The sequence below is a fragment of the Xiphophorus hellerii genome, chromosome 11 (assembly GCF_003331165.1).
Source record: "Xiphophorus hellerii strain 12219 chromosome 11, Xiphophorus_hellerii-4.1, whole genome shotgun sequence".
NCBI lineage: Eukaryota > Metazoa > Chordata > Actinopteri > Cyprinodontiformes > Poeciliidae > Xiphophorus > Xiphophorus hellerii.
Window position 1 is genome coordinate 12761130 of NC_045682.1, and position 21322 is coordinate 12782451.

General features: G+C 38.9%; 3 protein-coding genes across 10 annotated transcripts in view; 2 read left to right on the plus strand and 1 right to left on the minus strand.

Annotated features, from left to right (window-relative positions):
- Positions 1-12: 12 nt before the first annotated feature.
- LOC116728304 (uncharacterized) lies at positions 13-6243 on the minus strand. The gene is made up of 8 exons (XM_032576305.1): positions 5848-6243; positions 4459-4685; positions 3634-4177; positions 2801-2987; positions 2351-2590; positions 1435-1606; positions 1020-1168; positions 13-848 (listed from the first exon to the last, which is right to left on the minus strand). The coding sequence occupies exons 1-8, from the start codon at positions 6112-6114 to the stop codon at positions 757-759; spliced, it is 1878 nt and encodes a 625-aa protein (XP_032432196.1). The 5' UTR covers positions 6115-6243; the 3' UTR covers positions 13-756.
- Positions 5555-9670, plus strand: h2ax (H2A.X variant histone). Its single transcript, XM_032576306.1, has 2 exons — positions 5555-5632; positions 9076-9670. Exon 2 carries the CDS (start codon positions 9104-9106, stop codon positions 9530-9532), a length of 429 nt encoding a protein of 142 aa, XP_032432197.1. The 5' UTR covers positions 5555-5632; positions 9076-9103; the 3' UTR covers positions 9533-9670.
- Positions 9671-12435: 2765 nt separating this feature from the next.
- phldb1a (pleckstrin homology-like domain, family B, member 1a) overlaps positions 12436-21322 on the plus strand; it is a 35712-nt gene continuing 26825 nt past the window's right edge. Inside the window, exons 1-2 of one of the 8 annotated variants that reach the window (XM_032576730.1) lie at positions 12436-12767; positions 20157-20255. In XM_032576730.1, coding sequence (XP_032432621.1) covers positions 20196-20255 — 60 coding nt within the window. In that variant the 5' untranslated portion in view covers positions 12436-12767; positions 20157-20195. Of the gene's footprint in view, positions 12768-17173; positions 17702-20156; positions 20256-21322 lie in introns of those variants that run through there. The other 7 variants (XM_032576729.1, XM_032576733.1, XM_032576731.1 and 4 more) reach the window with 7 other exon arrangements.

The window sequence follows — 21322 nt, forward strand, 5'->3', positions numbered from 1 at the left end:
GTTTTTTTTCGTTGAAAGAATTTGTATTTTATTTTATTTTTAACAGTAAATGCTGTTTATTGGGACATATAGTGCTTTGTAAAGGTATTAATAACCCTAGAATTTTTTACATTTTCTCAATTTACTGCAGCAGTTTTGCAAAACTGGATTTCCAGTTCTATTTTAAAAGTCAGTTAGAAACACATTTAAATCTGCTTTTCTTTTCTTTACTATTATTACTATTTGTCTTTTTTATGCATTACTGACTGTTGTGAAGCACTTTCTGATTTTGTGTCTTGAGAGATGATATATAAATAAGGTTTCACTTACTTGGAAACCTAAGTGCATTTCTAGGATTTAACATGATTTTATATGTGCATAATCGTGAAACGTAGAGAAAATTACATGTAGATTTGCAACTTTTTAGCTACAAAATTATGTGAACGATTGCCAGCATTTGTATTCAGCCCCCATTACTCTAATAAACCTAAATAAAAGTCCAAAATACCTTAAATGTAATAAGAGCCAATAATGTAACTTTCTGACCTTTATGAAGGAAAACTAACACAGCACATCACCCTGAACACACCGCACTAAGAGCAAAACATGGTGGTGGCAGCATCATGCATTGGACTTGCTTTTCGTTAACCTGGTTATGGAAGTGGGTCAGAGTTGATGGGAAAAATTATAGAGTTTAAAACGAGCAGTACTAGAAGAGCAAATTTGATCTAAGCTGGCAACAAATGTAAGACAACGACCCTAAACGCACAGCCAGAGCTAAGAAACAGAAGTTTCTGTATCTACGTCTTCATAGAAGGGAACCTCCAGCCGCATCTGCCACACAAGCTCCATCAGGTGTCTGACATAGTCTGGAATGACAGGACAATAGAAGCATTATGGATAAAAGTCAAAATCATATTCCCAAAAATAAAAAAAATATTGACTACCATATGTGGCAGACACACAAATAAGCTCCAAATAATGATTCATGCAAGATTTTCCTTTGGATATCTTGTTGCAAATTAAAGAATTAAACTCACCGTATGTGTCAGACTCCTTCACAGGCCGAACCACAGCGCCACCTTTCTTAAACTTTGGATAGGACACCTTCCACCGCTGAGCCCTGTCCTGTTTCCAGGCCTGCTCCTTTGCCATGTTCTCGTTAAAGTGAAGAGCTGCCAAAATCAGTCTGCAAGCAAAACATACAGGTACATCTCACAAAAGTTAGGATACAATAAAGAAGTTGAATCAGATATTAATTTTTTTTTTATTTCAAAGCAAAAATCATCTAAATTACAAGAATTAGTTTCCATTTTTTCATAATATTCTAATATTTGTAGATGCATTTGTATATAAAATTACTTTTTCTCAAGCAACATATTCACAAAATGACCATCTGCTCTTATTTACCCATCTACTTATCTATTCATTTGTCCGAACAAACAGTGAGCATACTTTGCTTCCAGTGAGGGACGAAGGAAATGCCCCTGTTTACTTCCGAAGAAGCAGACGACGTTATGAAAAGACTGCAAGTACGACGTCTGCTCTGGAGGGGACAGCTGACGGACGTCTGCCAGCAGCCTGGAGCTCAGGATAACCGCCTGGATTTCTTTCTGTGCTCTGCTGCCTGTCGACACACAACATGCAGACATTAGGGATCTTATACAAGCTCATAGTAAGAATTTAATGGAAATCCATTCAATGTAAGGCTGCAACTAAAGATCGGTGTAGTAATTTATTATTGGGATCATTAATCGGCTAAAACACTTGGCACATTCTGCAGATTTTTCATTTGAGCCATTAATCTTATTTTATACAATATTGGAAATAAATGAAGATGCAAATAAACAAGTAATTGAATTCCTTTTTCAAATAAGAAAATAAACATTTTACTGCCTACAATGCAGTAACAGAGCATTCCTATAGTGAACACTTGATCATTTGTAGATTAATAGACTAATTGTTGCACTAACCGATTAATAATTGGATAGCAAAAGATGCATAATAGGAGCTTTTCATTTTTACAGAATTTCAATCAGATGAAGCTAAAACTACTTAGGAGTTCTGGGTAGAACACATTTACAAAAAGCTTTATTTATGCATATAGTTTTTATACAGTTTTGGCTTAATTACTGCTTTCAGTATGTTTTTCTTTCAGCAAAATGGCTTCGTTTGAGTCTGTATACTCCAATTAACAATTAATTACAACTTTTTCAGACAATTATTAATAATAATTACCACGATTATTCTGATTAACCATTTCAGCCATGCATATCTATCTTTTATATGCTACTCTTTAAGCACTTAAGCACCTGCTGTGGTATTTTTTTCTGATAATATGAAAGTTGCATTATTTGCCTGCAATACCCACCGTTCTCCACCCACTGTCTGTTCATCTGTCCGTGCTCGCACCGCGGGAACATGTCGCCATGGCCCTCGTGGACGTTGCAGACGTGACGAGCCACAGAAGTCCATTTCTGCACAGCCATGTCTGCGTCTCCACCGCTGGTGGCTGCTGTCCAACACAAATGGTTGGAGATAGACTGAGCCCACAGCCCCACTGAAGCACAGCCTGGCTTTTTGGCCACTGCCACGAGTTTTTTGAAGATGCCTGCAAAAAATAGCCAATGTGATGTTTCCATCAGAACAGAGATCGGCCATCAGGACATTAATGGTTTGCCGTTACGCTGATGGTCCACCTTTTGCATGTGAGCAACTAGTTTTGGGTGTCAATAGCAACTGGTTGAATCACATCAATGTTGTCTCAGTATTCAGGACAAAGCATTTGCTTATCAAATTTGTTTTGAACCACAGAACTCACCCTTGGAAACGTGCCATACGTCAAACCGCTGTCTGATGTCGGGCTTTTCCGTTCTGACCCATTTGCAGACCTGCATATGTCTGTCTGTGATGAGTTCAGCTACAGTGAGGCCATGTTGCTCCAGGAAGCGGATCCCCTGTTTCAGGCCCTCCAACTCCACTGCTGCGCTGCTCTGCACTTCATTGCACTGAAAGACACGAAGAAGATTGGAAATAATCCATAATAAAGGTAAAGGTAATGTTATTTATATAGGACATTTTCTGCAGCAAGGCAATACAAAGTGTTTTACAGGAATTAAAATGAAATACAAACAAAATAAAAAACCAAAGGAAAGAGCAAAAGAAGAAAAAGAATCTAATGTTGATTTAAAGTATGTAAACTAGGCACTCCTGTTCAGGGTTGGTAGATAAGTATAAGTAAGTATCCTCTGGTCTAATTTCTTTTCTGGGCTGGAAGAACAGGAGTCTAAAAAGTAATTGCTAAGGTAGTTTTTCTGGATTCTAAGTTTGTTCTAATCCCTGTCCTGGGTTGCTAAATAAGTGTAAGTAAGTAAGTATACTCTGGACTTCTGGGTTGCTAGATAAGTATAAGTAAGTATATTCTCTGGACTTGTGCTCTAAATTTGTAAAAGTAATGAGTACTCCACAGTTTATAAGTAATAATAAAAACTAAATGTTGCTGTTCTGGTAGATTTCTTTCTGGATTCTAAGTTCGTTCTATTTCCTTTTCTGGGTTGCAGTAATAGGCGTCTTTCTGCATAATAATAGATATAGTTTTTGATGATGTCTCCTCTACATAGGCATTGTCATTTTGAATAAAAAAAAAGAATATACCTCCACTAGACGGGTGGTGAGCACCACACCAGTATTCATATCCATTAAGGAATAGCTGCCATACTTGGTTGTATGCCCTGATGAGCAGCAGCGAGCATCTCCGCCCAGTCTTAGTGGCGTTCCCTTTCTCTTCATAATCATGGCCTGCTGCTTGGTGATCCAAACCCTTTGAATAGCAGGGACCAAATAGCAGCGCTGCAGACTGAAAAACGTCTTCAAACTGTAGATTCCAACGCTCATGTGTCGGAAAAGGTTCAGGGCAATTGTTGGTGAACACCCACTGAATAAGGTGGCTGCCGCCATCATCAAATTGCCCACCGGCATGCTGTTGTGGGCCGGCTGGCTGTACCACACCCGGGTGTGTCCGTCTGTCCTCTTGCAGACACTGCTCACGGCCACCATGGTGCCCATGATCTGCTTCATCGTCACTGTGCAGGCCCCGGAGCAGACGACACACACAGCGAACAGCGTCCTCAAACAACTTTCAAAGACAATGAATTTACGCTCCGCCGATGGGCAGGTTTCGGCCACGTCTTCGAGGTCGCTGCAACATTAAAAAAATACAAAATAAATCTGTTTAAAATTGATTGTAGGTAGTGCTGGGACAACATTGAATATGTATATTAGTCACGCTAATCATGCAAGTTTGTCTTCCCAAAACCTTTTTCAAGGCAGAATTGTATTTCTTAAGCAATAAGTTTTTGTGTCTGTTCAACATTGCTCATTAGTAAGAACAGATGCAACAATATTACATTAGTAGTATTGATGATAAATTAATAATAGAAATGTCATTTTACTTGAAAAGTGTCTATGAAACCAACATACAAGTCCTCATCCTCAGACTCTTCTGCACCAGGTGCCCAGTCCGGGTCCTCCTCATCAGTCTCAGGTTCCTCATCACTTTCAGGGCCGTTGCTGTCCTGGTCATCTAGGGTGGGAGTCAGAAGCATACACTGAATACCAATTTCTGCAGTCTGTGGTGTTGTGGATGTTCCTTGGGACTTCATCTCTACTACACAGGAAGTCCCAACCGATCTGGAGACAGGTGTGCCCTGTGTACAGGGGAGAAACAGGTGGTGGGCCTATGCACCAATTACTGAAAACAGAATCAAACGAAACATCTTACCAAATAAGAAAAACAATACCAACGACAACAGTAATCATAGCTAAACAATATATTGATGACGCAATACATTGGAAAGAGAAGGAGGCTCTTAAAGAGACAGGGAACAATTTCAAGTTGTCATACATTTTTCTTCAACCACGCCGTATTTGATGAAGCTGAAGTTGGCTTCCGGTTGCAGCTTCTGATTCAAGAAATGGTTGAAGAGCAATCATCCCACGTAACTGTTCACTACAACCACTATGCACTTCAAACCTGGACTAGATTATTGTGCACTGATTGCAGAATATTTAAAACCAAGCTTGTGATTAGTGAAATCTTTATTTGATTTGTGAAACTTCACGAAAGGATGGTATTAGGGCAATTTAAGCACTTTTTAAGCATCTGAAACACACTACAATTGAATTCTTTGAAATTTGCATTATTTGTTGTTATTTCAACTTTTAACTTTCTGCTTTCTCTTTTTTTCTTCATCACAGTAGTGTCATCCAGATTCATAAGAAGTGCTGAATCACCCTTTATTCCAGTAAAGGTTTCATAAATCACAAACTTGGTTTCTTGCAATCCGTGCAGAATGGTGTCTAGGTGTTGTACTTTTATAGAGCAGATTAAAAACGATCAAAGGTAGTGAAAATTAAGTGGAATCGCTCTTTAGCCATTTCCCAAATCGGAAGCCAACTTTAGCCTCGTCAAATAAGGGCAGTTGAAGGAAAATATCTAACGCCTTGAAATTGTCCACTGTCTCTTTAAGAACCTCCTACCGTTTCTAATCCCCCCCACTTCCCTCCCCCCTTCTTCACGTCATCACAACAAAGCCTCTTCATGCAGTTGCCATTCTTCGCTACGCTGTATTTTGTCCTACAAAGAAGCAGCATGGTATAATATCGTTTTTATTTTATATAAAATGGCAACTATCTGGATATAGCTGAACTTTATGCGCATGATCCCATGTAAAGACCCAAACCGGAGCGAGTACAAGACGTTTCAGCCTGGTAGTAAGACAGCTCCAGGATACACATTGTAATCTTAGTTACAACTAAGATTACGTTCAAAAATAATAGCAAAACAATGGGAGTTGTTGTTTCGCTTACCTGTCCCCACTCAAACGGTTTAAGCCTGGTTGGTATTGCATGGTCTAATAGTGACAATCTTCCTATCAGTCCTTTATCAAACAGGCCTTTGTTTAGAAAGCTGTCATCAGTAAAGTGTCTCGCACAAATATACCAGTTCTTTTTCGGAGGAGGGAAGTCTCCAAAAATAAAGTCCAACCATTTCTGACGAATCGTGGCATCCTTGGGAAGCGTAAAAAGAGGGTAGTCTCCCTCGCATCCAAGAACGCATTTCCTCCAATGAGGCATTTTCTAATCCGCAAAGGACTGGACTGGGAAGTGGTTTGAATGTTGAGCACCGCAGATGCGCAGTTCCACCGGGTGTTTGCTCATTGCTGTTGCAGCTAGTTTGGTGGAGCCACGTGGGGGAGCCGTGGGGGAGGGGAGCTTCGTGGGGGAGAAAGCTCGGCTTGGAGACTGAAAGCTCCGAGGCGGAGCTTTGGGGGAAAAGGCGGCGTTAGGGCACCCCCGAATGGCTGCCACTGGGAGATGCAAGGAATCCTCACACAGCATAACTGAATCAAAGCAACTCTCTAGACATTATGACATGATATAAAGCTAAAAAAGATTTATTTTTGCTCGATCCTCCACTGAAAAATAATACATATATAGAATTTTACAAGAATTTATGATCTCTCATCTGATGTTAGCTTAAAATAACTTTTCAGTTCGTTAAAGTGGCAGTACTGTGTAAAATTGACATTTTTGAGCTTTGCATCACATTATATTATTACCTCATCAAAAACATACCTGGAGTGTTGCTTTGATTCTTTCATGAGTTGAGAAATCCTTTAATCTCCCGTGGCAACCAGTCAGATGTGCAAAACAATACTTTGTTAAAGAGACAGAGGCCCAATTTTAAGCCGTTACAAAGTCAATATTTTTTCATTCATATAACAACGGTAGGTAACATTGTTATATGATTGTGTGGAATTATTCAATTCCAGCCAACAATTATTCAATTATTCAAAACACATAATAATGTCCCTTTCAAGGTTTAGAAGAAAACGTTTCTGTGTTAGAATGGGCTAGTCAAAGTCCATTTGTAAAGAATATGTGGCAGGACATGAAAACTGATGTTCACTCATGCTCTCCATCCAATCTGACCAAGCCTAAACTGCAAAGAAGGATATCCAAAAAAGTCAAAGTAAAAAGCTGCTAACCTGTAGTTAAAATGCTGTTCAACAAAATATTGATTCTGAAGGGCTGAATACAAATGTTTGTCTCAATTTGGACATTTTTACTTGTGAAAAAGAAAGCACTACTTTTTGCTTCTATCACATGATTTAAGTAAAATATGCTGGATGTTGCAACATATTTCATGCGTTTTATTTTTACAGGTCATTAAGATACAGAAGACATGCACATTAAAATACTGTATCTTTACGTTTAGTGACCAAGTAGCTCATGTTGACAAAAGTGAGTTAGTTTGGGATTTTGATTTCACTTTTCTTTTTTTACTGACAAACAGCTTATTGAAAACAAAGTTCATCCAGTAATAAAGAACAATGTTTATTTCATCAGATGTAAATTCTCACTGGAGCCAGTTACCGGCCATTTCTATTATCAGAAGATGACAGGAAGGAGGTGTTGCTGCAAGGCTAGAGTGGGTGAGGGGTACAGATCTCTGTTTCAAACCTGCTGTGAATGACGTTTCTTTGTTTGCCTCAGCAGAGGTTGATGCTTTTCGTTGAGAAGGTCTCTTTACATGTGTGAGATCGTTGGCTGTTGCACCTCTGCAGAGTTGTTTCAGACCTCTTGTCATTCTGATTCTGACCTGGCCTCACAGTGTTCTGCTCTTCATGCATTTGTCACAACCCTGTGGTGAACATTCAAAGTCCTTATAAAAACACTATTCTACAAAACACAGTTCATCTGTTTCTTGTAAGAAAACAAGTGATTCTGGATTTTGCTGAACCACACTTTACTATAAATAGTGGTTTTAATTACATGAGAATAATGGGATGTGCTTTTTATTTTCCTTCCAATCCCTTCATCCTAAATTATTGTATTGTGAAAATAGAAACGTTAAGTTTCACACAAAGGCTAAAAGAGCAAATAGGCTATACAATTTTTTAAATTTGTTTGGAAACCCCAATATTTGCTGGATTCCCCAAAATGTTTCGTACATTACCCTGAAAAAGTAAAATTTCAAAGGTAATTACAGAACAGTAACGCATATTTCTCTCTTTATAGGAACATGAGTAACACAGTTTCTTGCACAAATGTGCAAACCCCACACACCCTTTTATAACCCACATTTGTTATTTGGATTTTATGTAAATGTAATAACTTACAGTAATGTTTACAAGTGTTGTGTAAGGAAAATGTCTCAAAGACATTTGTGCTCAAAACAATGCATACTCCAGCACCTAAAAAAGCCTAGTATTTACTGAAGAGAGCTCAGATTAAATCATGAGGCGTCATGTTTAAAGCCTTTCCATCAGCTATGGGGCCATAAAGGACAATATATGAAAAAATTATAAAATAAAGTATCATTTTTATACCACATCACAGATATGTACTACTCTGTGTAGATCTACAACATAGAAGGATCATCCCACTAAAATACATTACTGCAATATGTTAACATGTGGGGAAAGGGAACCGATGAAGGATTGTAATCAAAATATTTTTTCTTAATGCAAAACATATATATACACAGGTGTGTGGATTTATTTATGATTATTCGTCAGAATTACTTCTAAAAAATATTTTATTACTTAGTATTGTGAACAAGAGTTCAGTGACAAATTGGACTTTAATGGAAACAGAAATGAAACAAAAAGGCCGTATTTTTTCCAGCTGAACATAATTTATTTTAAAAATTACTATAAGTTTTTGAGTTGCCCTCAAAGTGAATTTATTTCCACGCGGAATTTTACAATAGCGCCAAAAGTTTAAAGCTGGAGGGAAGTCACTTGATTGGTTTTTTGTGTCCACCCCAAACAGTTCATCCATTGACAATAAGGAGGGAAACAACTAACCAATCGCTTTTGATCATCCATCAACACTCATCTCCATTGGTCTAATGTAAGAAGTGATAGGCCAATTGTTATTGATTTTCTATTGCGGTTGACCTTTCAGATCCAATGAACTAAGACTATCTGCCCATAGCAACCAATCACAGTAAGGGGCGGGATCAAAGTGAGGTTTATATCCAGGTCATCGCTACCTTTTTTTTTCTTATCGTTTGAACTACCTTTACAGTTCTGCTACTTGAAGAAGCAGTAAGAAGATGTCTGGAAGAGGAAAAACCGGAGCCAAGGCCCGCGCTAAGGCTAAGACCCGCAGCTCCCGTGCCGGTCTCCAGTTCCCCGTGGGCCGTGTCCACCGTCTCCTCCGCAAGGGAAACTACGCCGAGAGAGTGGGTGCCGGAGCCCCGGTCTACCTTGCCGCCGTTCTCGAGTACCTAACTGCCGAGATCTTGGAGCTGGCTGGCAACGCGGCTAGAGACAACAAGAAGACCCGCATCATCCCCCGGCACCTCCAGCTGGCCGTCCGCAACGACGAGGAACTTAACAAGCTGCTCGGCGGCGTGACCATCGCTCAGGGCGGGGTCCTGCCTAACATCCAGGCCGTGCTGCTGCCAAAGAAGACCGGTCAGTCCGCTCCGAGCTCCGGGAAAGCGGGAAAGAAGGCCTCCTCTCAGTCTCAAGAGTACTAGCCAGCTGGTTAATGACTGCAAAACCAAAGGCCCTTTTAAGGGCCACCCATCCCCTCATAAGAGCGACTTTTCCGTTTAACTACTGTCTTGCCTCGCACGATTTGCCTTGTCTATTTAATAAAGACGATTTTTTTTCAATTTGGTTTATATAGTACTTGTTGCCCTCAAAGTAGCTGATGCTACTTGCTAGTCCTAGCAATAAAAATGCCGGGGGAAGCTAATCAGTTAGCCTGGTTAGCACTGTGGTCCTTTCTAATGTAAACAGTTGGGAATTGAATTGCTGACGGTACAGCTTTGGAAGGTAAATATTGAAATCTTACTGTGATACTTTCTGGTGTCTGTCCTAGCTGAAATTTATTTTAAAGGGATGAAATTTACTTCAGTCTCGTTAGTAGGGAGTTGTTTTTGAGGCCAGCAGGAATTCTATGGCACCAAGTGTTTAGGTTTGTTTTCAAAGCCCTTTGGAAATCTGGAGTCTGACTAAGCTAAAATAAAAGATCTTTTCTTTAAATTTTAAGATAAGGTTTGGTTCAGAACTATTTAATGTGGAACCTGGTTTTGCAATTAGATAGCATAATGAAACAAGCTAACATTGTTATGACTGCATAAATCAAAAGTATGGTTTAATCTAATCATACTTTTTTCTAACCAAGGGTATCAACTTAAATACCCTTTTAATCATAATTGAAAAATGTTATTGCAATTTTTTGGCTTAAGTTTTTGGTGTCTGGATATTTCGTTTAATTTGATGTCTTCTGATTATGCAAACTTAAGGTTTAAGCGCACGGGGGCCCAAAGTCGGTCCTCGAGGGCCAGCATCCTGCACATTTTAGTTTCCTCCCTGGTGGTACCAACAACCTTTTCAGCATGTTAATGCTCTTCATAGGCCTTCTAACAAGCCATCATTTGATACAGGTGCGTTAAACCAGGGAGAGAACTAAAACATACAGGATGCTGGCCCTCAAGGACAGACTCTGGACACCCTTGGAAGGAAACCTAAGTCAAAACCGGGTTAATTGGGTTCAATACATGTTTAAATTTTACATTCCACATGCTATCTGAATTGAATGTCTCTTTCTGACTTTGCGGTTAAAGCCAACAAAACATGTTTTAACGGATCTGTACGCATCTCCAGGTGTTTCCTTGTTGCATGCGAAGAACACAAACATCTGCAGCTTGTTTACCACCACAAACATAAAAACCGGTTACGTGTCAGTTCAGTTCTTTTAGATCATGCTATCAGTTCACAAGAAGACAAATGGGTCCAGTATTCAATTCTAATACAAGCAATTTAACCTAGAAAAAACTGAGGTTGGTAGAGAACCCAAGATTTGTACCTCAGTAAGAGTGGCATTTCTTTGAAGTAAAAAAGTATTTTGCAAAAGGTCTACTCAAGTACTGAATACTTCATCACAACAGCTGATCAAATATTTAAAAATGATATCCTCAGAGTAACAAAAATATAAAGTTGTATGTATAGTTTTTGTATTTTAAAGACTAAAACAAAAAGAATATTTATATGCAAAAAACATAATTACAAAATAACAAATTCAGGCAGAAGAAAACCTTTTCCAAATAAGTTTTTTCAGTGTAAAATTTATAAAACTAATAAACAGTTGGTAACGTATATATTAAAAGAGGGTAAACATCCAGTGACAATACGAAGCATCCAAGAAGTTATTAAATATAACTAGTTACTGCCACCTTTTGTGGATTTTAGTTAGCACAGTGGTTCTAAAACATGGAGTTTGCACCTAATTTGAGTTGTGCAACATGAACTGCAGGTTTTTCAGAGGATCTCTCATAATCTAAAGATTTTTATGTGAATCACATAATTATGCTGTCATTGTTGCATGACACAATAACTCAATAACCACCTGTGCATTTTTTTCTCTTTTCACCGAATACAAATGAAATATTCCCTAGTTTACGTCAATTAGAATGATCAAATTTGTTTCAATTTGATAAGTCCAAGAAGAATGAGAGATTTTTTTTAGATAATTTAAGCAATTAGGTGAAGAACTGATAAACATGCAATTGCTTAAGCTGACATGCTAAAAAATACAGTCTTTATTTTGAAAAAAATCTAATGAAATCATTGAAGAGATCAGGAGGATAAGACCCCCACAAGTCTAGTTCATCCTTGGGTACAATTTCCAGATGTTTTAAGGTGTCACATTCATCTGTTCAAATAATTATATGCCAGAATAAGGTGTTTATTTGTATTGATAGGGAGAAAATGTGTTGATAGTGAAATGCAGATCACATGGTCTGCCACTAGGGGCTGACTGTTTCCTATGAGATGAGCAGCTGAAGAACGTTTACTGTCCAACAATCAAATGTCTCAAAGAACCTTTATTTAAAATTAAACAATAAAAATAAAAACCACCCATTGGATCAAACTATTTTTTAAGCTGACGCCACTATTTTGCAAGGAACCTTAAAATATGAGATTATGTCACAGATGTTTCTACTACAACTCAGAGATTCATCCACCTCTTTCTCCCCTTTGTCTGGTTTTGTCACTGGCTGGCAAAAATAAGCAGCATGACGCAACAAGTCTGAACTGAACCCAGACAGGCTGAACCAATTACCCCGACCCTTGACAACGTGTCCAACACCAACATCTAGGCTAAAAAAAAAAAAAGCCTGCCTGTGAACCAAGGCTTCGCTCACTGTGGTGGCTCTTAAATTTAACCGTCTTGTTTTTTCTTCCCAGCAGTTTGTGGCTGAAGGAAATGTTGGTAATTTCATGCTATTTCTGTCACATCACAAGGGATACGTTAGGCACATATTTTATGTCTGAGGATGAAAAACTAAACAAACTATAGAAGGAAAAATCAAATTTGATGTTTTTTGTCTTTTCCCATTCTGCTCTCTACATGGAAGAAAAGTTCATCCCTTTAAATCAAGATGGTTTCATAAAATATATGTTCAATTCAACCTTTTAAGTACTATAGGTAGCTACAGTATACGTAAATTAAATAGAGAAGGTAACAATAACCCGGGAGAGAAAGAAGGATGGAAGGAGGGATGGACCTCGGATGTGTGGAGGCGCACCAAAACATTCACTTTGAAAGCAAGTGAGGAGCAGCGAAGAGAGAACAGCATGTTTCCGTCCCTCAGACGACTGGGAGACTTTTCACATGACGTTTTGGAAAGATGCCCCACTTCACGTCTTTAATCTTTGGGTCGAATCTCTCTTCAGGAAAGAAAACTTTCTTTCCCAACTCGGGTAATTAAAGTTTAAAAAAAGAAATGTGCTTTTGTGCTGTGCGAGTGCGTACGATGCAAAGTGCTAAAGTCATAATTACTGTTTATCCTCACTACTTGTATATTATGTGGCGTTTAGATTCATCTTTGTCACTTCCAGGGTTTCAGTTTTCCATCACTGTCTTTCCTAGCAAACATTTTGTCCAGTAATTTTTCAGGAGAGTGGGCACAGGTGGGAGTCATGTGGCTTAGAACAGATTAGAAGTCAAACCCAGCTGGCTTTGTGAATGGGAACTTTTCGTTGCGTGAGAGATCTGGCTGGCTTTGGGGCTTAGGAAACTAGTAATGCGATTTGGTGAGTGCGGTGAAGTATTTCTCTGAAGGGAATGCGAGGTGCACATGTGGCAGAGGCGGTCAATTTAACACATAAATATGCTTTGATCTAAGCCATTTGATTGCAGCTTTGGCTGCATTTTTAGAGTTGTTGTCCTACTGGAAAGTGAAACTCCAACACAAGCTGAAGGTTATCACCCAGAATCGTTTTGTACTTACCTCCACAGCATAATCCCTTTCTGGTTATGATGTGGCAACATGTGATAAAAGTTTGGAGCGGTATGAATGCTTCTATTATTTACTTTAGATGTGACTGACTCTTAAGCTTTGAAGGACATGTACAGACGTCTATTTGGGTTGTCTATTTCAATATTTGATTTGTTTCTGCACAGCGTAAGAATTGTTTTATACTTTCTGACGTGTAAAATTGGTCACATTGAAATAAAGTAATGCTCTAGAACGACTCACAAACATCTGTGACCCATCTGTAAATCCTGTCCTTCACCCAGATGGTCTGTCTTGTCCTTAGCATTCATTAAAAGCTTAAACTGGTGACTTTTAAGTTTAGGGTTAAGGATCTAGAAAAGGCTGTGTTTGCATTTGTTAAGGCTGGTACATGGAGCACAATTTGAGCTAAGTGTGGAGGGAAGTGCTTCAATTAAGGGCTAGGAAGTCCCCGTTTTTATAGGAGAACAGATACTCTGTAACTTCAGTGTAAATCATTTTCTTTGACTAAAATAATTATTTTCACCTGCTGATCTTCCACACCTCTTCCCAAACTGACCCCTTTTAGAGGCAATTTCCAACCTGAAATTGTGATATCTTTGCTTTTAAGCAATGTTTGTACAAGTTACTCAAAATGACTGATCCAAACCATCGTCCAACTGTGACTTGTAACCCAGACAGAGGGCAAGTCAAAGCCTTCAAGAGAGTCTGTAATGATCTCACCACTACACACAGTTTCAACCAAAGTCAGGAATGAGAAAATGATATAAAAAAATTATGTGCAGGCTTCATTACTTCTTTGGGAACTTTTCCATATTTCATTGTTGTTGACCTTGCAACTCCACCCTTCTGAGAAACATATACTTAAATAGAGCCTTTTCCTTCTGTCTGAGTAACATGTATGTTAAAGGCATTAATCAACAACAAAGCCTGACCTTTGGCACTTTTGTCGGCTTTTGCTTTGTTGAAACTTGAAAGATGCTTGTGTTAAAAAGTCAGACTTTAAGCTATTCTCCAAATCTACAAGGACAGGCGTAATCTGTATCAAATGAGATACTCGTTATCAGATCTTAGTATAGCTGAATCACAAACAAAACCCCAAACTCTAGCGTTTGATCAGCTCGATGGCCACCCAGGACGAAAACATTGATGGTAAACAATCCTCCCTGTAAAAACAGGGAAGTCAGGAGAAATGAGAGCAATAATTTGGAGACCTAACAAAATGGCAGCCTTTTCGTGGATTACAAAGCTCTCTGCAGTAATTTAACAGTCTTGATTGATCATTTGTGACCAAAATTCAAAGTCCTCATATTCTCACTGCATCCAGGTAAACATAATACCTGCTGCTTTTCTAGCATTTTCAGAGAAGAAACAGGAACAAAATATCTGCTGATGTTCATGATCAAAAAACAAAAAATAAACTTTTTATATGATCCGATGTGCACAGACAACAGCACTCCCATTTCTCTTAATATCACCAGAATACTTTGTAATGGAGAGCCATGTAGAGATTGTAGAAACCAGCAACAGTAAACGGAAGCAGCTAAAAGTCTGAGTTTAGTATTCCTAATCAATCTTTATTTGTGACGGTTTAACAGCAAGAGAGAAATGTAGTTATCAAAACATTATTTAGAGGACTGTATCTGACAATCCACTAATACTTAGCAAATCTATCTACTGCCATTTTTCTGACAACTACTTTTTGTTTTGACTCTAAAAAGTTGCTTTAATCCAATAAATATGTAGTGGATAGTTTAAACACAGAAATAAAGCACTACTACTGCTAACATTTAGGAGGAACACTCCAAAAGAGTTGCTATTGATGTAATTTAATAAAATAATCATGGACATCAGTAGATGTTTTGATCCGATTGAAGCCACTTAACTACTAAGGTAAAACAAGGCATTTGTTTACTTGAGAAACCTTATGCTCACAAACAACTTCTGCCATTGCCTGGATGATCTGATTCCTATATCTGCTAGGGCTGTCATGGTCATAACATGAACTGTGCTGTATTTAGGTTATTGCTTCCTTTGAAGGAAAAGTCTTATTGGTTCCTGGGGCAAATAGTTTTGAACAATAAAACGTTTTTTATCAGGTGAGCAGAGATCTGTCTACTTCTTTTCACCTTCATGAATCTTGTATATATATATATACTATAGATGTGTGTGAAAAACTAATCTTAAGAATGCTGAGAACTAAAGACAGTCACAGTAGTTGTGATATATGAGCAAACATCCCAGTGTCATCCAGGAAGTGATTACCCGACATACTGTGGTTGTTGAGATCACAAAGGACTGTGGCCGTAGCGTAAAGTCATTCTGTTTGATCTACTTCTGTATTCTGGATTTGATCAAGGGGAATTTCTGATCTTGAATTTTATGACAGGAATGGTTGAAAAAAACAACAACTCAAGATTTATTGCCATCTGGTGTTTTGTTCATTATCTTTTTCCGCCATAACTCTCCAGGGCTTCTCTGGCCTCGCTGTTATACTTTAAATGTTACAGCCAAATATTTCTGTTTTCTTCTGTTTTAACAGTGATGTCCAAGGTCAGGGGAACTGATGTCACAACAATAAGTACTAAGCAGACAGGGGTGGAAATTAAAAATTTTCTCCACCAGCCACTGTGGCTGGTAGAGAAAATTTTTTACCGGCCACTCAGACATTTCACCAACCACTGTTTTTTTTCCCCTTTCGATTACAAACCCCACAAGTACAAGCAAATTATAGAAAATCTATGATTTATTCTTAACTCTATGAAAACCAATTTACTGACAATAAGTTTACCATACAGATGTACATATACAGAATAATTTAACATAAAGCATGGACACCTTAACAGGGTTGTAGGGCAATAAGTTAATTTGAAGTAATTACTAACGGCAAACTTTAACTACACAATAATAACATTCTTGAAATCATATGTTGAACATTTCCAAAGTTTGGCAACAACTCTCCCTGATAGTATTTATTAAAGATGTGTCTAGATTCATTGGATAAGCCCAATGTCCGTCAATAAAATCAACCAATGGGCTTTCGCAGTCAATAAAAATTAGATTTAATATAAATTTTGTTAAATTATGACATCGTAGGGCCGCCTGACATGGACATTATGTACATCAGTCGGGACTCCAGACGGTCAGTCTTCCCCTGGACAGAAGTTCAAACTGAGCGCAGTTTTCCCCCCCTTTTCTTCTGTTCAAATTGCCAACCCGCCACAGTGGCGGGTGCGTTGCTCTAATTTAAACGCCACTTCATACTTTTACCCGCATTTGGCCAGTGGCAGGTGCTAATTTCCACCCCTGCATACAGATACAAATCTCTGTATTTTACACTGACATACAGCATCTCACTTGTTGTGCGCTCTGTCCAGAACAGAATCGTAAGGCTGACATGTTTATAAATTAGAAATGTAGTTGAGAAAGTTACTGTGGAGTAAGAAATGGGTTTTTTTTTCAAGCAATTTAGCATGCAAGTAGTTTGACAACATCGTCCTACAGAGCAACTGACTCACATTTTCGGTCGTCTCTGCAGACTTTATGAGTCTACAGTCCAACTTGTTACTTAGCTGCTGGTGTTTGTTTGTTTTCATTTTCCTCAGTGAGTCATCATCTGCTTCATTTCCTCCTTCTCCTTCCTCTCCCTGGCCCCCGACCATGGGAAAAGCCTTCTGAGATCAATAGAGGACTCTTTCTCCTACTCCCATCCACTTTCTCTGACTTTGTCAGTGGGCCAAACAATGCTCCACAGGGACATCTGAAAAGACGTGTTTGCTCACTTCCTGTGGGACAGGGTATTTCTCTACTCCATCATCACAGATGTTTTAAGAAGAAAGGTTTCGTTTTGTCCCATTGTAGCTCACTTAGTTGGTTCATCACACACTGTTGCTCAACAACTTCCTAGCATTAAAATTCTCTTGTTACATTAGATGTAGGGGTCTCACAGGAGGAACTCAGACAAGGCTCTGGTCTTGCTGTTAACACCTGCCCAACATAATCTGGACAATAAGAGGCCTTGTAGCGGTGAAATGCATTTTAAAGACCCTGTGAGACAAGACGTTATGTAATTTATTTAACGGGTTCTTCTGCTGGATACAGAAAGGGAATCAATAAACAGGAAATCTGAGAATGTTTTCGGAGGGCATGGCGATAAACGGTGTCCCCCTCTGCTGCGTGTAACTCTGATAGGATGTAATTCTGCACCGGGATGGGGAGGAGAACAAGCTGGGAGGAGGGAATGAGTGGAGAAACTCACAGAGTGAATGAAAGAAAAAAAAAAGAAACAGCAAGGGGCAAGACATACAGAATAATGAGGGGAGTGCTTTGGGAATTAATTTTCTTCAAACTGACCTATGGATCCTACTGCTGTCTGGACTCTGCTACAGTAAAGAAATGGTAAGAACTGCATGTCTTTTTGAAATAACTACTTTTCAGCTTTCTTTGTAATGGTTACATGCGGAATATTTAAAAAATACTCCCTTTTATTTTACTGATTTTAAAATGCGGTAGCTTCCTCTGTTTTGTCGTCGTTTGCTCCTAGCAGAGGACTTTAAAAGTAGCAGTCCAGACTGTGTAGCTGGCAGTATCTATTTTCAGAAGCTTGTGGCAGCTCTGAAGGGCATTACTGCCCCCATAATGACAGGTTACAGCACAAGACCCGGCATTTTCAAGCATTAAAACAGCTCCCAGGCCTGGGTGTGTACGCTGTATCTCTGAGGTTTGTGGCAGCAACTGTGTGTTGGTGTGTGTGTGAGTCAGGCAGACAGGGGACACATTACCCTGCCCACTTTCTGGTCCTGTGTCTGCGTCTCAAACAGGGCCGGCGTTGACAGGCATTGGGCTGACAGCAGAGGCGTCAGGGCTCCAGTGTCAGGACGGTACAGAGGGAACGGTTTGTTCTCCGGGTTCCTGGGGTCCTCTGGGACTCACACACTGAACATGATTGTAAGATGCATGCGGTTTCAGCCGACAGCTTTGTCTGGGGGTGACATCAGACGCCAGCTGAACGGCGTGTTGTCTCATGTGGACTAAAGTTGGAGTGCGGAAGTTGTGGAGGGTTTCTGGCTATTTTTGTAGTTATTCTAATTGATAAGTGATGACAACTCACTTGTTTTTGATACGCCAGTTCTGTGATAATCACAGAAAGTCGCAGAGTAACCTAATGATTTATTTGACATGTCTTGCAAACAAACAGAATGTTTATTGTTTTAGAATGTGGATTTCTTTTATAAAAGACACTCTATAAGGCAATGTAAAAAACAATGGCAGAACTTTTTTCTTAAATATTTAAAGGTCTTAATAGCTCTTAGACTTCTTCCCATTTTGTCACATTACAATCACAAAACATCAATTCCTTTTTTTTGCGATTTTCTTAAATTATAGACCATTAAATTCATGCATATGTATCAAAAGGAATTAGGTTAGCTTTCAGGATTTTTTTGTATTTACTATTACACTCTTCCTGTCAATTATCACCATTTTTCTGTCCCTACTAAAGGACAACATAATGCTGCCACCACCGTGTTTCACTGTGGGGATAGTAGTATGTTTTGGCCAAGCCACAGTATCCTACAGACATGCAATCTTTTTTATGTAAACGAAAAGTTAAATTTTAGTAGCATCTGGCCAGAGCACCTTTTTCAGTGCCTCCTCTACCTGTAAACATTTGTCCTGTCAGCAGATTCTGCCAACTGAGTTGTGAATCTCTGCAGCTCCTCCAGAGTTAACATCTGCTCACGATTTTTTTTTTCATACCCCCCTCCCCCCCTCCCCCCCCAAAAGAAACAAAAAAAATCTTTGAATAATGTCTGACCCCGGGGTCTAAAACCTGCAGCTCTGGAGCTCCAAGTAGCTCCTAAAATCTTTGAATAAAAATTGAAAGGCACCACTTAATGTTTTTAACTACCAATTTTAACTTCAAATTTTTCCTGCAATATTTGCAAAGAATGACACTAAAATAACAATAATTTTTTTTAAATATTCATTGTCTTTTTTGTTTATTGTAAAGCCTAAAAAAATAGAAAAATAAATTAAAAATTGAAATAAAAACTGGTTCTGTAATGACAAGATATTGGTGTAGCCATGTGGGGGTAGTAGATATTTATCAAAGAAGTTTTCTTTTTTCAGCTTTAAGCAGGTATTATTTGGCTGTTCTGAGAGCAAAAAGGCTCTTATGGTTGTAAAGTTTCTAACATTTTCTCTCCACAATTATGCTTCACTTTTTTTTGCTCATCAAAATAAACTAGACTAAACAAAGACAAGGCTGTAGGCGGTTGTGTCTACTCCGTGCTTCTTGGGATGCAGAGATGTTAGTGATAGTGGAAGACAGGGATGAAAGCGTGTATAAAAAACACATTTGTCATCTGGGTTGCTTATGTGCGCTTCTGGGATTGTGCAGGCATGGCTGTTCCTGGCGGGTGTGTGTTTTCTTTCTGTCTGAAGAGCAGACAGCTGAATCTAATCTTCTGCATCTGGCTGCGTGTTGCCAGATCTGAGTCACTAACTGAGCGACTAAACACAAGCAGAGAAGAAGCACTGATATGAACACCGAAGTGTGTTTGAGCCTGCAGAGCTACTTCCCTCCACCACGAATGAAACATACATCGCTTCATCAATAAAAGTATGAATCTTTTTGGACTTAGGCCTTCATGGATGAGGGAATGAATGTCGTTTTGTCCATGGTTCTGGAGAAACAATTCTTCAGTGTAGTGGTTTGGTCACATGGGTGTATAACTGGGGCAGAAGGGTTTCTAAGGAAAGCACTGTTCCCATTGTAGTTCAGCAGTATTCCCAGCGCTCCCATTCATGGCCTGAAACATTGTGTGTGTGGGTGTGTGTGTGTGTGCTTTAGGATCTACACGTGTCAGACTCTTCTGACAGTACGGCCAACATGGATCGCATGAGGAGGAATAAAGTAGAGCATGAGCGTCAGACCCATCAGGTCTTACAGGTGAGTTATTTCTTCAGATTTGATCAAACAACATGTGATGTGTTCAGGGGCTTTTGCTGCCCTGATCCTACTAATCTTAGTCATGTATGTGTATTTAGTCCTGAGTTGCTTTGACTTTTACTTTAACAACTACAATATCTATTGCGGTGAGGCTGTAGTGAGGCTGTGGTGGCGTATCGGTACCCAAACTGTCCTGAGAAAAACACCACCACAACACAACACAAACCAGAACTAGATTGAGCCATTAATCTGAGTCAGAGAGATTCAGGCTTTTATTCTGTTTGAGTCAAATTCTGATGTTGTAATCTGAATGTTGCAGCTGAAATGCAGACATATTGAACCAATTTTTCCAGCGAATTCTAGCTTCAGCTTCTTGTTCTCAGCTGACAGCACCGGGTGAGTGAGGTCCACTGCTGGTTCAGGTGTTGTGCATTCAGACATGGCGGTCAGCACACCTGGGGTGTAACATCTGGTTAATCTAGCTAGCTAGTGTTGACCTCCTGCCCTCTCAATTCAGTGTGATCATTTACCTTTGACCTCTGATGTCAACATGGTGTTTTTTCCATAAGAAGCCATTAAACAAGTGTGCCTAACAATTCGACAGGTGATAGAGACACCTGTCAAATTGTGTGTTTTATATATACAGGTCTGGAAAAAATTAAGAGACCGCTGCACTGGACTCCACTGAAAACCTCCTGGTTATTCCACCAAGTATTTATTTGTGAACTCTTCCTGAGTATAAACACTAGTTTTGTTGTATCTAAATGAATATGAACTTGTTTTCTTTGCATTATTTGAGGTCTGAAAGCACTGCATCTTTTTCATTGTTTTGACCATTTCTCATTTTCTGCAAATAAATACTATATTTTTGCTTTGAATTTTATAGACATGTTGTCAGTCATTCAGAAAACAATATTCATTTTACTCAAACATATACCTATTAAAAGTAAAATCAGAGAAAAGGATAATTTATAGAAATCTCTTAATTTTTTTATCTATATGTATGCATGTCTTATATCTTTATATCTATATGTATGCATGTATATGTGTATTTAAACTAGCTATAA

Coding starts and splice junctions, on each gene's coding strand:
- LOC116728304 (XM_032576305.1), bottom strand. CDS start 6,114: ATGCCTCATTGGAGGAAATGCGTTCTTGGATGCGAGGGAGACTACCCT. Junction 4,686..5,847: donor AACCGTTTGAGTGGGGACAG/GTAAGCGAAACA, acceptor CCCTGTACACAG/GGCACACCTGTCTCCAGATC. Junction 849..1,019: donor GAAGGAGTCTGACACATACG/GTGAGTTTAATT, acceptor CTGTCATTCCAG/ACTATGTCAGACACCTGATG.
- h2ax (XM_032576306.1), top strand. CDS start 9,104: ATGTCTGGAAGAGGAAAAACCGGAGCCAAGGCCCGCGCTAAGGCTAAG.